The sequence below is a fragment of the Periplaneta americana genome, chromosome 11, assembly GCF_040183065.1.
Source record: "Periplaneta americana isolate PAMFEO1 chromosome 11, P.americana_PAMFEO1_priV1, whole genome shotgun sequence".
Classification (NCBI taxonomy): domain Eukaryota; kingdom Metazoa; phylum Arthropoda; class Insecta; order Blattodea; family Blattidae; genus Periplaneta; species Periplaneta americana.
The window spans coordinates 12,873,946-12,891,384 of record NC_091127.1 but is presented as its reverse complement, the minus strand read 5'-3'; the positions used below and the strand labels follow the sequence as shown (position 1 = coordinate 12,891,384).

The following is a 17,439-nucleotide window of genomic DNA, read 5'->3' as shown; positions in this document are numbered from 1 at the left end:
TTATTCTGTACGAACATAAGAAATATTATGCAAATCTAATCTTTCAGGTAAGGTTTCCTGTAAAGCAGAGTTGAATAATTTCAAGGGAAAAATTGTTCCGGGGCCGGGTATCGATCCCGGGACCTCTGGTTAAATGTACCAGCGCTCTGCCAACTGAGCTACCCGGGAACTCTACCCGACACCGTCTCAACACCGCGCTGGTACGTTCAACCAGAGGTCCCGGGATCGATACCCGGCCCCGGAACAATTTTTCCCTTGAAATTATAAGAAATATTATTTTTTTTTGTAGTATATTTGGTATTCTTGTGTTGAAAGAAATTCAATAACCAACACAGTCTTTTTCAGTCCTTTGTAAGAAACTTCATTTCTTATACTGTTCCACTACAATTTTATCCTTTCCAGAATAATTATTTTACAGTTCTGTGCCATAATGTCATGGTCTAAGACCCAAATCATCATCCTTAGAACTTAAATTATAGAACGCATGCTTGTTCGAATGCTCACGGAGGAAGGAATTTTTTCACGAAATTTCGGCCAGTGTGTGAGATTGTTGCAGCTATGATAGGTACAAAATTCAGTTACAGAAACCAGCTACATCGGCTTGGAAGATCATCATGCTAACCACATGAGACCTCCGTTTTTTTAGGTTATTGTTCACCTCTGCTGAGGCATGTGAACGTAAGGCCATTCAGCCGGCTGGTTGGCTTTGACCCTTCATGGGCTGTCATTCCATGGATTTTATTTTTTAATCAGAATTATTTTGTACATAATAGTCCACAGCACTAATAACGTTTTTAGTATTTTCATCACTGTAAAGTTCCACTTTGGTGTAATGTCATTGGTTATTTCCATGCCCTGCCTTGGAAAGTACATGAATAACTTGGTCCAAATTATATAATGAAAGACAACCAAGGCTAGGGCATGGAGTAAAACTCGAAATATTTTGAGGCGGTAAGAAACTCAATGAAGTCAGGCAGCCCCAAATTGTTTCCACAGTATATATTACCGGTATATTATTTGTCAATATAGTAGTTACTATCCCAATTCAAGTGCACTGTGATAAATCGTAGTGCAGTTTAAAGTCTTGTATATTTGCAACGTATATGTTATATAAATATTGAAGTAGGTCCAACCATCAGTTCTCCTACTTATTAAACTATTTTTTACGAACCAACATACCTTTCAATAATAACCCAATGCTTCAGGTAATGAAAATATATATTAAGAAGGTAAGCACTGAATTCCCCTTCGTTAAATATGTTCATCACCTCCTTGCTCGCATAGTTTTGTACTAGGCTGGTAGTAACAAATGTGCATATTTTGTGTAATAATGTGTTGTTAAATGTGATAAAATTCATATTTGTGGCGTTTACACGTATCAAGTGTACAACAAGGGATCTGTGAGTCAAAGACCAGAGTTCACAACAAGCTGCAAGATGCAAAAGAAAGTAAATAAAATTATATTATAGGCTAACACAATTTTGTAATCATACATCCAAATTTTCAGTATAATTCCAGTAATGCATGATCCTTAATTAAAAAAAAATAAATTCTTAAGCAAGTTCTGCTGTATTAATAATTACACTATCGGTAATGGAACTGCAATAAACGGTACAAATAACAAAAGGAGGAACTGGGTATGGATTACATCATTAATAGCATTAAATACTATGTCAGTGAACTTCAGAGTGATGTAGATTGAATCTGAATTCTAAAAACAGGCAAGAGTATGAATCTCTTCACAAATTTTTCTTCCAAGATGCCCTAAGACAAAGTTTTATAACTCTTGATACAATCTCGCAGATCTCATCTGTGTTCAAAATATTATTTTCCACTCCCACTGCCGTAAGTATGCTATTATTAGCTTGTTTTTACCGTGATAGTGTTGGTTTCTATTGACAACGGGACATGTCACATTCCCTCTCTACAGTGGCGTATGCAGGATTCTGTCAAAGGGAGAGTCATTATTAAAATTGTTTACAATTTATACTATCAGTATTTAAAACGTTGTATATTATTATTATTATTATTATTATTATTATTATTATTATTATCATCAGCTGAATTTTTATAGGGGGATGTGAAACTAGTTCCGGGAAGAATGTTCGCAACTACATCGTCACACTGTGGCTGCGAAGGAACATTAACCAATGTGAAATTTTCAATAACCTCGCGAGAATCACTATGCGATGTTTTGCTAAAAAATTGTAAAATTGAGCTTTGCGGTAGTTAAGATGTATCAAAGAACCAGGAACAACAATTTGAAGTTTATATTATAAGAACTGTCAAATGTACAAAACGTTAAACGGACATGTCACAAAGTCAGAACTCTAACGAACTGGTGAATACTGCTCTTAAAATGAATTTAAAAACGACAATGCACAATATTTAACAACATCTGCACTGCAGAACTGTCAAAACAATATTTTCAATATGGTTCACAACAAGTTAAATTTCATATTTTGTCGGCTTCATTTTATTACAAGGTCGGTACTAGGCAGTTGGTCTCTCTATAATAAAGATTACATTGTTACAACTCGAACGTGACACAGCACCAAGTATAGATTATATAGAAGGAGGGGTAGGAGGACTATGCCTTATGTCGATGTAGATTTTGTTACTCTGACAATGAAAAATTAGAAAAAGGGAAACGTTTTCGAATAAAAAAATACTCAAATCTAAATATCGGTGACTAACTACCAAACAGGCAATTTTACAAGGAAAAAAACAGAGTTTCAGAGTCAATTTAAACTTAGATTCTTGCTTCCCTTGTAAAATTTCCTTCTTGACAGATAGCAGGTTTACACTCTAAGCCAACGATTTTTTTTTTAAGTTCAAGAAGGAGGGTCTAAATCCGGTAACACCCCACTCCTTGCATACGCCCCTACTTCTTTAGGAAAGTCATCAATCAATCTTCTTAATGATCCAGCTAAGTGAAGATATGTTTCATTCAACAGTAACATAGCAACAAATACAACTCGACGACCAACAGATCGGATATTAAATCATGTAAAATGAAGAAATATATTTTTATGAGGCCTACATAAAATGCGGGAGTGGAAAAAACATTATAGCCTATGCAATTCGTGAATTAAGTAGAATTTACTAGCAATCTTGGACTTCTTAATTACAATCCTCGCTATCGTTCAGGCGCAATACCATCCTCGACTAGTAAATACTAATTACCTCTCTTAATACATAAACAACTATTTTTGTTGTAGTAGGCTAATTGTAATTGTAAACTGTCTGTTATATTATAAAGAGTTCTTAATTTTTTAATAGATGTTATTACTGTCCATCTGAATGGTTATGTCGCATCCTCATTTTTACCTCTCCCATTTATGTTGGCCCTTCTTTAAAGGCTTCTGGCTGGCCAGTCTTAGCTATTTCCTGAAAACATTTGCTGTTCGGAATTGGACGTCTACGTAATATTATACAACTGTTTAAAATAATTTAAAGAAAAGGATCCCGTTAAGTAATTAACTGTCACAGTGTCACGTGATTTCTCCCATTCTGTTGACCATGAGACATAACCACTCGAATGGACAGCAGACGATTATTTTTGATAGTAGGCTAGTACGAGAAAAATAGAGGTTAGAAGATGTTGCGAAAAGGATAATCTTTCGAGGCCAGTGAGCGTTACTGCAGCAACGTAAGTAACATATTTCTCTTTTCAGACCAAGCGTTTCAGTACACTTTGATGGTGTTCAAAGGAAGAGTATTGTGAAACGTGAACTTATCGAGATATATGTTATCCTGCACATCTTCCTTTTCGCTTAGGACTTAAAAACTCATTGTAGTTCATACATTATTACTGTATGTCAATTGGACATACTGTGACTGTGACTGAAAATAGTTAATATAGATTAAAGTTATAGGAAGAATCAAGATTAAGAACTTCATGAGATCATGGTGCAGAATTTATACAGCATATCAACTTGCACTGGCGAAGAACGTTTATGTCATAATAGTAAACTATATTAATTTATGTGTCTTTTACACTTTCTTAATGAGTAATACACTAATCCTACCTTTTTTAAATATCGTTCTTAAGAAACATACTTAGGAACGAAACTTCATAAAAGTTACGTAGGACGTCAGAAATATTTCATTTTAATAGACCTGAGGGAAAGAAAATATCTCAAGTATTTGACTCACAATCCCTGAATCTTTGATAAATGAATAAAAATGATGAAAATGGAAATTTTTATAGTCCATGATACTGACCAATAAGTACAAATTATACTGATTTATCCTTACCTTAAGATCATTGAAGCAGTTTAAGGGTTCATTTACGCAAACTTGACATGACTCAAGAGCGAGTTGAAGAATAAATCTTTGCTTATATTGAGACGGTTCCTCGTATAGGATAAGGAGATTTTCATTAGATTAGTATTTCGTGTTAATATTCTCATATGGATAGTAAGAAGCATGGACGTGTAAGTTAGTTTCAAAATCTGAGACGGAAGTAACAGGTGGACAGGAAGGCCGAACCCAAGCTAGGGGGACAGGAAACATGTGTCCAGGCGTGGAGTTGACTGATGAGGGAATGTATGGACTTTGCCTGCGGGTGGTCAGTAAGATGACGCCAAGCCAGGTTCCAAAAGAGATGATCTGGTATATGTCAGAGAATGGTCAGGACGCCGGAAGTAGGAGATGTTCTAGTTAACGAACAATTTTTGAAGAACGCGTCTTAAGTGACGTAAGTGTAATCATGGCCAATCAGGATTCTTAATAGAGACACGTGATATATAGATAGGAGGGCGAAATTCTATGTTTGGTGGTTGAAAGTAGGGGATAGATTTGGCAGATAGACAGAAGGCAGATAGACAGTGTTCGGAGAGGTCGAACTCCACATATTCTCGGCAAACCTAACTCGGAAGTATAACAATTTACGGACTTAGAATTTTTTAGTGGGTGTAATAAGAAGTCGTGTGTTGCATTATTATTATAAGTCTGAATTCTTTCCTCTCATCACGTTATCAACTGTCCGTTATATTACTGGTGTTTTATAGTACAAAATATATAATTACGTGAATTCAGAAATTAGTATACCAACTTGCGGGAAGTGAGAGCGAGATATTATACACTTGGACGCGCATTTCTGCTAATCTGAAACGAACACTTAATAATAATAATAAACGTTTTCATAGTTCTTACCAACAACTTCTGGTGTGCGCCTACATCATTTCAACCTACGAGCACGTCTCCCAAACCCCATGTCCCGACCGTTTTGCAGCTGACCTGGGAACCTCATCCTCTACCGAAGTAATCTCGAGGAGGCTGGCGCCCAAATTAATCAGTGTACGTAATTAATTATTGAGATCGACGTGCATCCTCGAGATACTTTCCATATTTCGGAGCTGGCAGCCGAGGGCGACGACGACTGTTACATATTTTGGCGTCCCAACGTCGGGCTCGAGATGGCAACAATGACCACGGCGGGGATCGACGCGAGAGCCGACAGCCGACGCAGGGTTAATGCGGCTCGAGATGGCAACAATGACCACGGCGGGGATCGACGCGAGAGCAGACAGCCGACGCAGGGTTAATGCGGCTGATGGCAACAATGATCGCAGCGGGGATCGACGCGAGAGCCGACAGCCGACGCAGCGTTAGTAGAGCAGCTTGCAGTGTCATGCAGTGTCAACGACCGACGGCCACAACACCGTGCAGACCCGAAACAGCTGAGAACAATGATGGACGGTGGGGGAGACGATCAACCAGGCGTACCCTTGAAGACGTCGATACGTAAGCATAAATGGCTTCATTTCAATTGTTGTGTCCATATATATGTACATGTGTGTAATTCATTTTGGTAGGGTTTATTTTGTTTTTGAGTTTAAGGGGAATTGTTGAAGATATATTATATATTACATGTTGCTAAGGAGCCAGACTAGAAGTAAAAAAAAAAATGGAGACTACAGCAGGGACGAGTACTAGCCAAGATAAAGAAAGTTCGCGAGGTTCGGACAATGTCATGTCGAATAATGTGTTAGAGCGGATATTGGAGCAGATGAATCAGATGAGGAACGAAATGATAGAAACTAGTAATAATTTGAAGAGTGAGATGGCTGAGAATAGTAGCAGGCTAGAGAGCCAGTTCGGTAATTTGAAGAGTGAGATGGGTAATTTGAAGAGTGAGATGGCTGAGAATAGTAGCAGGCTAGAGAGCCATAGTAGCAGGCTAGAGAGCCATAGTAGCAGGCTAGAGAGCCAGTTCGGTAATTTGAAGAGTGAGATGGCTGAGAATAGTAGCAGGCTAGAGAGCCAGTTCGGTAATTTGAAGAGTGAGATGGCTGAGAATAGTAGTAGGCTAGAGAGCCAGTTAATGGAAAGTTCTGACGTATATCAAGAGCAAATTGGTCAATTAAGAAATATAATGAACGAGAGATCTAATAGATTGGGAAATATGATAGAAGAGAGCTATAATAGATTGGGAAATGTACTAGCCGAGAACAATGATGAAGTGGAAAGTAAATTAATTGAGGATATTAGTGAATTGGATAATAAGATAGCTGAGAATAGTAATGAAGTGGAAAGTAAATTAATTGTGGATATTAGTGAATTGGATAATAAGATAGCCGAGAATAGTGATGAAGTGGAAAGTAAATTAATTGAGGATACTAGTGAATTGGATAATAAGATAGCCGAGAATAGTAATGAAGTGGAAAGTAAATTAATTGAGGATATTAGTGAATTGAATAATAAGGTAGCCGAGAATAGTAATGAAGTGAGAAGTAAATTAGCTGTGGATATTGATGAATTGGGAGATAATCTAGATGAAAATTGTAATGTATTGGATAATAAATTAGAAGAGAATATTGATGAATTGAATAATATGGTAGCCGAGAATAGTAATGAAGTGGAAATTGAATTAGCTGTGAATATTAATGAGTTGAAAGAGAAACTAGATGAAAATAGTACTGAACTGAAAGATAAGTTAGCTGAGATTATTAATGGATTGAATAATAAGAAAGCAGGAAATAGTAATGGAGTGGAGAGTAAATTAGCTGAGGATATTAATGAGAATATTGGGGAATTGAATATTAAGGTAGCCGGAAATAATAATGAGGTGGAAAGTAAAATAAATATGGATATTAATGGATTGGACGATAATCTCGATGAGAATAGTAATGAATCGGAGCATAGGTTAACCGAGAATAGTATCAGTCTAGAGAGCCAGGTGTTAGAAAATTATAGAGCATTCAAGGAGCAAGTAAATAGAGTAATCGAAAAGTTTGATGTTTTTGGGACCGATACTGGACTTGTGAAAACCATCACAAACATGGGGCGGAGGGCAGAAGAAGCCTTCCCACCCCATAGAGGGTACAAAAGCAATGACCATAATGACGGTTGGAGCAGGGATCGGCCACACAGTGCTGGCGGTCATGGTTTACAACCCTACAATAATGACACGCGGTATTTTGTGAACCGATTTTCTAACAATAGGAAGCGGTACTGCAACGATCAAAGAAGTGAATATAGGAAGGGCTATTGGAGGCCTCATTTTTCTGCAGGAGGAGAAAAAGTTAAGTGGAAGCATGCTGGTAGATTTAATGTGAGGAGAAGTGTGTCTCCACGTGTAAACTGTCAATTTAAGAATGGCACAATGACATATGAGGAAGGCCGCAGACGATCCCATTCGGAGAATGACGATCCGATTCATGATAGACATCCAGGCGACGTACCAGGTTAATAAACGAGAATTTGTGTAAAGTTGAAAATAATATGATTTTAATTATAAGAAAAATAAGAATGTGTTTGTTTTGTGCATGTAGTATTTGAGCGGTATAAGCAACTAGAACCAAGAACTAATGTCAGTGCTGAAAATTTTAACCTTGTGAAAATTTTGTTACTTTTGTTTTCTTTTTGCCACCTTCAGAATTAGTTGTTTTTGTGTGTTTTCTTATAAGATCATGCGATAAGTAGTATTCCCTGTGGCAGTAATTTAAAGATGATATTAATAAGAATTAATAATGATTAATAATAATGATAGAATATTTTTTTTAATTAACTTCATTTATGTTCATTCATTTGTAGAGGTTGAATGATTCGATTTGAATATGTATCCATTTTTTGGAATCAATATTAAGTGCCAGACCCTCATTTTTAGTTCGAGACATAAAGTTGTCCTCTATATTGAGGGGACGTTATTCGAGATGTGTATTCGAGGTTGCAGCTTGTGAATGAGATATGATAAATAGAGTCAGTTAGTATTTCAGAAGTATTATGTATCGTTTGGTATAATTTTGATTCTGGTTAATAATTATTTCGGTTTTATGAATGTAAATGTGTTTTCAAGGCTGAAGCTAATGTATGAAGTATGATATAAAGGGTTAATTGGTATTTTAAAATGTAGTGTGTATTGTTTAGTGTATTTTTTTTTTATTGTGGTTCATAATTCTTATTTCTATGTTATAAGTATAAGTATGTATCAAGGAACCGATCATGAATGTGAGTGAGAGAGCGCCATTGTATTCGGATGTGCCCTGAATGTTACGATTGGATGCTGTATATATGTCAGGTAGAAGTCAGTTAAACTGACGTGTGAGGTGTAAGCAGGCGTGAGGTGTGTATATAGATTCATACATGTGAATAGTTGTAAATATGTAATAATTGTAAGTGTAAATTTGTACATTGTTTATAAGCATAGCAAAAGGTGTATCCAAGTGTGACTAATTAGGGGACACCGGAGACTAGTAGCGAAGGTATTATTTTGGGGCGTCTCATAACAACAAATATTCCCTTGGGAATATTCTTTGTTATGAGAGGGCATTTGAGACGGTTCCTCGTATAGGATAAGGAGATTTTCATTAGATTAGTATTTCGTGTTAATATTCTCATATGGATAGTAAGAAGCATGGACGTGTAAGTTAGTTTCAAAATCTGAGACGGAAGTAACAGGTGGACAGGAAGGCCGAACCCAAGCTAGGGGGACAGGAAACATGTGTCCAGGCGTGGAGTTGACTGATGAGGGAATGTATGGACTTTGCCTGCGGGTGGTCAGTAAGATGACGCCAAGCCAGGTTCCAAAAGAGATGATCTGGTATATGTCAGAGAATGGTCAGGACGCCGGAAGTAGGAGATGTTCTAGTTAACGAACAATTTTTGAAGAACGCGTCTTAAGTGACGTAAGTGTAATCATGGCCAATCAGGATTCTTAATAGAGACACGTGATATATAGATAGGAGGGCGAAATTCTATGTTTGGTGGTTGAAAGTAGGGGATAGATTTGGCAGATAGACAGAAGGCAGATAGACAGTGTTCGGAGAGGTCGAACTCCACATATTCTCGGCAAACCTAACTCGGAAGTATAACAATTTACGGACTTAGAATTTTTTAGTGGGTGTAATAAGAAGTCGTGTGTTGCATTATTATTATAAGTCTGAATTCTTTCCTCTCATCACGTTATCAACTGTCCGTTATATTACTGGTGTTTTATAGTACAAAATATATAATTACGTGAATTCAGAAATTAGTATACCAACTTGCGGGAAGTGAGAGCGAGATATTATACACTTGGACGCGCATTTCTGCTAATCTGAAACGAACACTTAATAATAATAATAAACGTTTTCATAGTTCTTACCAACAACTTCTGGTGTGCGCCTACATCATTTCAACCTACGAGCACGTCTCCCAAACCCCATGTCCCGACCGTTTTGCAGCTGACCTGGGAACCTCATCCTCTACCGAAGTAATCTCGAGGAGGCTGGCGCCCAAATTAATCAGTGTACGTAATTAATTATTGAGATCGACGTGCATCCTCGAGATACTTTCCATATTTCGGAGCTGGCAGCCGAGGGCGACGACGACGGTTACAATATTTAAATATGAATACCATGAACACAAAATGTAATATTAAACTACCAAAAAAGTATAAAAGTATCGGTGTATTTGGTTTAGCAATGTTCTATTTTCGCACTTCAACTTCGGACATGTGCATTATGCACTGCCTGCTGGATTGTGGCATTATGTGCAATGAACAAAATCAGATGTCATAGCCCTCATACTTCATATCAGAGCCACCTGTTGTTCTATTTATATCCGCAAGGGAAGAGATAATAAAATCATATGTCACAGATAATATCTTACCTTGACAATGAACAGGAGAATAAAAATCTGATCACATTATCGTAATATGTTTTTTATGTTTCAACAATTGGATTATGAATTTAGAGATTTCCAACAGAAACAAAAATACAGTGAAAGTTCGGTACAGAATATTTATTTACCCGAGGCAGTATCTATACTTATGCTCTTAAGTTATTTTATTTCGAAACTGGGTTTTCGAAAATTAAGCTATGTTTGCATAAATGAATCCTTCTAGTTTTTATTGCTTATCTTTATTATTTCACCAGTATAATCAGCAATAATAATATTCGTAAGGAAATGATCAGTAAAACAAACGTAATGTTTCTGGACCATAAAATTCATGAAATTTCCACTGATCAATATTCTCTTTATTGACGTTTTTTTCCGTAAACACGAGCACTGCATATTTGAACCGTCACTGCGTTCAGAAGGACGCGGTGGTTTTGTAGAGACCCGTATATCCACATAGCCGCGCCCTGAGGGCTGGCAGAAGTAACGCTGCGGACGACAGATTCTCCAGGAAGTTGGAACACTCACACAGGAGGAGGTACATCTTGTCACCACTAGAAATGGACTTGTGTAGAGTGATGCGTCGTAAACCTGCTGACTTCGGCAAATAGCGGTACAGCATTCTAGCTCCTGAAAGTTTAGAAATGACCAAATGTACATGATGAAGCATTTCATTTATCAACGAAAATTACGGAGGATTGTGTTGGAACGTGGGTGAAAAAAGAATGATGTTGAAGCTGATCAGGAAGAGAAAAAGGAATTTGTTGAGTCACTGACCGAGAAGAAACATCATGTGTTGATCTGAATGAGGGGTTGGAAAGCAATGGTGGATCATTAATGATTAGGTGATGGGTTTAGACTTTTTCCATTGCTGGTTGTTACAATCAAAAAATTAAGACACAACGTTTCGAAGGGTGGTTCTCCCTTCGTCTTCAGGTGGAAGGAAGGAGAGAAAGGAAAAAAACCTACTGTTGGGATCGTTACGTACAGCTATTCTGTATGACTGATCCCTTCCTTCCACCTGAAGACGAAGGGAGAACCACCCTTCGAAACGTTGTGTCTTAATTTTTTGATTGTGACAACCAGCAATGGAAAAAAAGTCCAAACCCCTCACCTAATCATTAAGAAACATCGTACTGAAGGATGCAATGGAAGGAATGGTGAACGGGAGAAAAATTCGGGGCAGAAAAAGATATCTGATAGCAGACGACATTAGGTATATAGATTATATGCAAAAACTAAGAGGAAGGCAGAAAGATTGGAAAATGCTGTTTTTGCAGTAAAGACCTGCCGTTGGGCGGAAAACTATGAATGAATTAATTCATTTAAACTAAAACAAATACCGTTGGTACCTAGAGCGTCGCTTTTCCACGCTGGCAACCCGAGTTCGAATTCCAGCGAGTCCACGTGGACTTTGTGGTTGACAAAGATGGTGCCTGATCGTAAATATTCGCGGAGTAATCCCGTTTCCCCTACCGGCAATCCACCATTGCTTCACTAATCACAATACGGCGCTATATAGTTCGTCTCCCATGGCACACCGAGGACAACGTTTTCGGTGGCAAAAAGAACTAATGCTTCGCTTTCTAGATGCACGTGCGTCGTCCACTACCGTAAATATCCAATGATACTTAATTTTGTAGCCTCCTGGGTCCAAGTACAGTCTCTCATTATTATTATTATTATTATTATTATTATTATTATTATTATTATTAGACTATTATTATTATTATTAAGGTCCTTACGAAAATATTTGGGGCTAAGCGGGATGAAGTTACAGGAGAATGGAGAAAGTTACACAACGCAGAACTGCACGCATTGTATTCTTCACCTGACATAATAAGGAACATTAAATCCAGACGTTTGAGATAGGCAGGGCATGTAGCACGTATGGGTGAATCCAGAAATGCATATAGATTGTTAGTTGGGAGACCGGAGGGAAAAAGACCTTTGGGGAGGCCGAGACGTAGATGGGAGGATAATATTAAAATGGATTTGAGGGAGGTGGGATATGATGATAGGGACTGGATTAATCTTGCTCAGGATAGGGACCGATGGCGGGCTTGTGTGAGGGCGGTAATGAACCTCCGGGTTCCTTAAAAGCCGTAAGTAAGTAATTATTATTATTATATTATTATTATTATTATTATTATTATTATTATTATTATTATTATTAGCCTACTAAATCAAGAAGAGGCAGCTAAGGTCAGGTGATGAGCTACAACGGAAATTGGTTGAAGATAGGTAAAATGGGAGAAGTTACAGAAGACTTCTCATTCAACTCTAGAGACCCCACTTTGTTTCTCGGAGTAGCCTATAAACTGGTACTACTGTCCGACCGAGTGGTTATGTTGCATCTAGATTTTCCCCACTAGTTTCTTCTAGCTCTTCTGTAAATGTTAGTGGCTGAGCTGTTGCTGTTAGGCTCTTTCCTGAAAATATTTGCTGTTAGGAATTAGAAGTCTACGTAATATTACTCAATTGTTTAAAGAAAAGAGCCCAATAACATAAGTAACTGTCACGTGACTGCGACATACTCACCTGTCCAGTACAGCCAGTTCTTCTCGAACTTCTCCCCGTCGTCTCCCTCGAACACTTTGTACACAGATATGATGTAGCCCGTGGTCGTGGAATGGGGGCGCTTGGAGCTGGGGTCGAGCGGGGGCCTCGCGATGGTGGCCACTTCGTTGAACAGGTCCAGCGTGTGCGCGGCCGTGTACCTCAGGTTGCGGGGGTCAAACTTGCGCAGCGATGCGGCACGAAGATTGCGGAAAAAGTCTACAGGATCCGTCTGGCTCGTGTTGATCACGTAGTAAGAGATGAAAGGAAACTGCGCTGTAAAATTACAACAAAGTATCCATGGAAACCTCATTTACAAATCTGTATATTAACAAAGATTTATTTCTTTTGTGTGTAAGATAAATTTAGTTTAATCCCTGGTCACATATGTAACAGATTGATCAGCTTAATGCACTTTAAAGGCAACCAGCTTTTGTCAGTATCACTATGCTGCCATCTAGCGACGCAAAAGAAATCATGTTATAAGGCTGCTGTTACACTATCAAAGTTCTTTGACAAAGAATATGATAAAATATAATATCAAAGATCTTTGATAAAAAATAGGATTTGGGGTATATTACACTACATAAAGTCTTTTATAAAAGATTTGATGAAAGATAACCTAAAATTAGGAAAAAAAGCTCTCCTAACGTTTATTTCACAACAGTTAATACGTGTTCCGAGGATTTGTTGATACTAATATTTACGCGTTAAGTTTATAACATCATGAATTAAGAACAGTATTATGCTTGTTTAGCTACAATTAGTTCAATTATTACAATATGCATGTTACTGAAAAAAAAAAACGCCTGTGGGTTAAACCGTGGATTGCAAAACGCGGTAAGAGAGGTAGGGGAGAGTCGGGTAGTATCGGACAGTGCGTTTCTTTCATCTAGCACCATATGGTAGTACCTGAATGACATGGTTACATTTCTCTATGCGACATCACAGAAACGTAACCATGTCAATCAGGTACTATCATCGTGTGGTTGATGAAAGAAACTCACTGTCCGATATTATCCGCTGTCCGATACTACCCGACTCTCCCCTATACCTATTCCTCAGAACTTATTCAAAGAGCTACAATGCGAAGACTTGAAAAGTTACACAAATTATTATTATTATTATTATTATTATTATTATTATTATTATTATTATTATTATACAAATTATTTATTTACAACATTTCATTTCCTTCATACTCCGATATCAGAATTTTTGTGGTAGCAACAGTCCAATTATACTCGTATTTGCGTTTCGCCATATTTGTTTCAAGGTATAGAAATCTTTTATCAAAGATACCAAGATGCACTTACATTTTATAAAAGATCTTTTATCAAATAAACTTTTATAAAAGAAAACCCATTACATTATCATATATTTTACATAACGGTTAGCGCGTCTGGCCGCGAAACCAGGCGGCCCGGGTTCGATTCCCGGGCGGGACAAGTTACCTGGTTGAGGTTTTATTCCGGGGGTTTTCCTGAACCCAATATGAGCAAATGCTGGGTAACTTTCGGTGTTGGACCCCGGACTCATTTCACCGGCATTATCACCTTCATCTCATTCAGACGCTAAATAACCTTAGATGTTGATAAAGCGTCGTAAAATAACCTATTAAATAACTTCCATCTAACGGTCGTTATCAAAAATGCCTTTTCGACGGTGGAGGCTCTAGTGGTTGTTCTCATTTTATGTTGCCATTTCATTATTTATTTTCCAATAAATTCTTATCGTATCGATAGCTACCACATCTTGTTGCAGACCATTAAATTTTTTTTAAATTTTATTATGCATATTTCTAACATTAATTTGCATTCTTTTTTGTTCATTTGAATTGATTAGGATGCCGACATTTTAAATCCAAGATTTGGACGGTTATCAATATGATGATACTACTTATCACTGCATTTAATCGAAACATTTCAATATTTCCCATCATGAGCAGACAAATGTCATGTTTATCGCTCTTCTGCGGATTGAATTTATATACCTACCGGTGCAATGCCTATTATTATAGTCGCGACGCTGTTATTGCCGGCGTAACTCCTCCTCTTTGCTTACACGTTAGAAAGTGAAGGCTCTATAAAGTGTAAATAAGTAGTATCGTTCGCCATTTTTGTTCTTTCGTTGCCGAGCTACCAGCCGAGGAATCTATTTGCCACACCGTTAAACATTATCATATCTCCTATGATAATAAATCAAACGCACTGTAATTGAGCAAATAATTGAGCGGCAAATAACGTCCTCGTGGGCTTTCTGCGAACGCCAACGAAAGAGCCAAAATGGCGGACGTTTATATTAAGTATTTATCGAGCCTTAGGAAATGCATAACGCCATCAGACGCACACGTTTAAATGTAGCCGACCTGCAACGTGATTGGCTGCCGGAAATAAGAGCGACGGGACTATACATGTAGGCCTAAAAAAAAAAAAAAAAAAAAAAAAAAAAAAAAAAAAAAAAAAAAAAGACGAAGGATAACAGGGTTTTGGAAACGTGTATTTCCGTGAAAATATGGAAATCGATTTTTATGCGGCATCATGATTTTTTCTCTTTATATTTCGTAAAATGAGTAAATTAAAGAAGAAATATGGAAAAATAATACCGAACAATACTGTTCTGTTTCAATGAAGTTAGTAGCACTTCGGTCTACATAACAGGTTTGAAAGACACATAAAGAAGTACAGTACCATTCTTCTCCATGTTGGCCAACAGCATTCCTTCCATCGCTGTCTTTGCAGACCCCACCTCTGTAAGGAGATCGCTGGCTGCAGTCTTTTGTTGTGCCAGCGGTCGAGCCAATGGCGATTCGAGAACGGGTTCAATGGGCTCCATAGGAGTCATTAGATGCAACAACACACACAGCTTGGGATCATCCACCTCCAACACGTTGAGGAAGCTGGGACCCTTTTCTGCTAGCGGCATCTGTAACAATCAACACGTTCTGAAGCGAATTTATTTGAGTCAGTGTTTAGTACAGCGAGTTAAAACAAAATTACATATTTAATGTGACTATTACACTTCTACTACGTCATACTACTTTTGACCAATAAAACAGTACGGAACGACGTGTTTCAACCAATAATGGCTACTTATCACTAATGTTTGTTTATTTTTGTCACCTTCCTAGCATTTGTTTCTTTGCAACACTGATTGCACTTTCAAACCTTCTAAAATGATTCGTGTTTATTTCATCATCCTTAATTAGAACTGTTTTATCATTTATCTTGTTTATATTATTTAGGTTATGTTATAGCTTCTCTGTATGAGATTGTTTAATATATTATTGAAGTACAGTAAAATGCAACTGTTTTAATAAAAATGAAACAATCAACAAAGCCTTCTTGACTAGTAATCGTCCATAGAGTTCCATGAAGATTGTATAGTTGGCACAACTGGTAACAAGAGAACAGCTGATCATAAATACTACCATCTAGCGGAATATTTGTAATGATGCGATGGTACAATAATACATTTTCAAGACGCTTTAGTATTTTAGTAGGTCAATTAATATTTTATTGTATTAGAATACTTCATTTCTTCTGTCTTTAAATACTTTTTTTTTCTAATCGTGTAATAGTCAATTAAATCCCACTCGAGTTTTGATTTTCTCTAGATAAAACCTTTAGTGAGATTATTGTAGGCCTAGTTAAAAATTAATGACAATGTGGGAAAACATCCACGATCCTAAAATAGGGAAAAGAGCATATAATGCTGTAAAAATATCTCTTATTGCAAATAAAAATGGGTAGAACTGAAAAAAATGTGAAATAACAGTATAAATTCGGTTCCGTGCAGGTACAGTCAATTAGAACCTAGATTCCTTTTTTTTTTTTAAATAATTTTTAGATCGATGAGCGCATTTAGCGCTATACAGACCGCTTCTAAATTAAATACAAATACATTGTATAATACTGAATTGAGGGCAGACTAGATTGGGCTCTTCAGTGAACAAAAATTGTTAATAGGTGATATACATAGGTTGATGTGATGATAAATTTTGATTACAATATTAGGTACATGGGAAGTCGTTAATTAAAAGGTACACCATTTTATTTTATTTTAATAATAACAATAATAATAATTATTGTTATTTTTATTTACTATTTATTTATTGATATTTGTGCGCTGGTCAATAGGCACTGGCCAATTATAGACCAGCACATTAATACAATAAAAACAAATAATATAATTGCTATAGCTTAAATACAGATAATATTAATAGTGATATATTTAAATTATAGTGTTAAAGCTTAAATACAGATACAATATTAATAAACATTAAAATGATCAGTCTTGAATTAATAAAGAACCATAACATGCCAAAATTTACAGATTATATAACGCAATTAAATTATTTATCAATTATTAGTCACTATCATACATTAAATGGATCGAAATCACAACAATGCATATTGGCATTTTTTTATGCATCCAGAGACCGGAGATAGAGATTCAGAATTTCTAGTATAGAAAATTTTGTGAACTTTAAATTCTTTAGTAGGAATACGAAAGCTGAAATAATAATAATAATAATAATAATAATAATAATAATAATAATAATAAGAAGAAGAAGAAGAAGAAGAAGAAGAAAGAATGGAGGAAGTTGCACAACGCAGAACTGCATTGTATTCTTCACCTGACATAATTAGGAATATTAAATCCAGACGTTTGAGATGGGCAGGGCATGTAGCATGTATGGGCGAATCCAAAAATGCATATAGAGTGTTAGTTGGAAGACAGGAGGGAAAAATACCTTTAGGAAGGCCAAGA

At 36.8% G+C, this 17,439-nt stretch overlaps 1 protein-coding gene across 1 annotated transcript in view; it reads right to left on the bottom strand.

Annotated features, from left to right (window-relative positions):
- Positions 1–9,832: 9,832 nt before the first annotated feature.
- Positions 9,833–17,439, bottom strand: part of LOC138708811 (uncharacterized) — a 63,361-nt gene continuing 55,754 nt past the window's right edge. The window contains exons 2-4 of the mRNA XM_069839006.1: positions 15,357–15,591; positions 12,649–12,942; positions 9,833–10,737 (exon numbers count right to left, since the gene is read on the bottom strand). Of these exons, the coding sequence (XP_069695107.1) occupies positions 10,523–10,737; positions 12,649–12,942; positions 15,357–15,591 (744 nt within the window). The 3' untranslated portion in view covers positions 9,833–10,522. The remainder of the gene's footprint in view (positions 10,738–12,648; positions 12,943–15,356; positions 15,592–17,439) is intronic.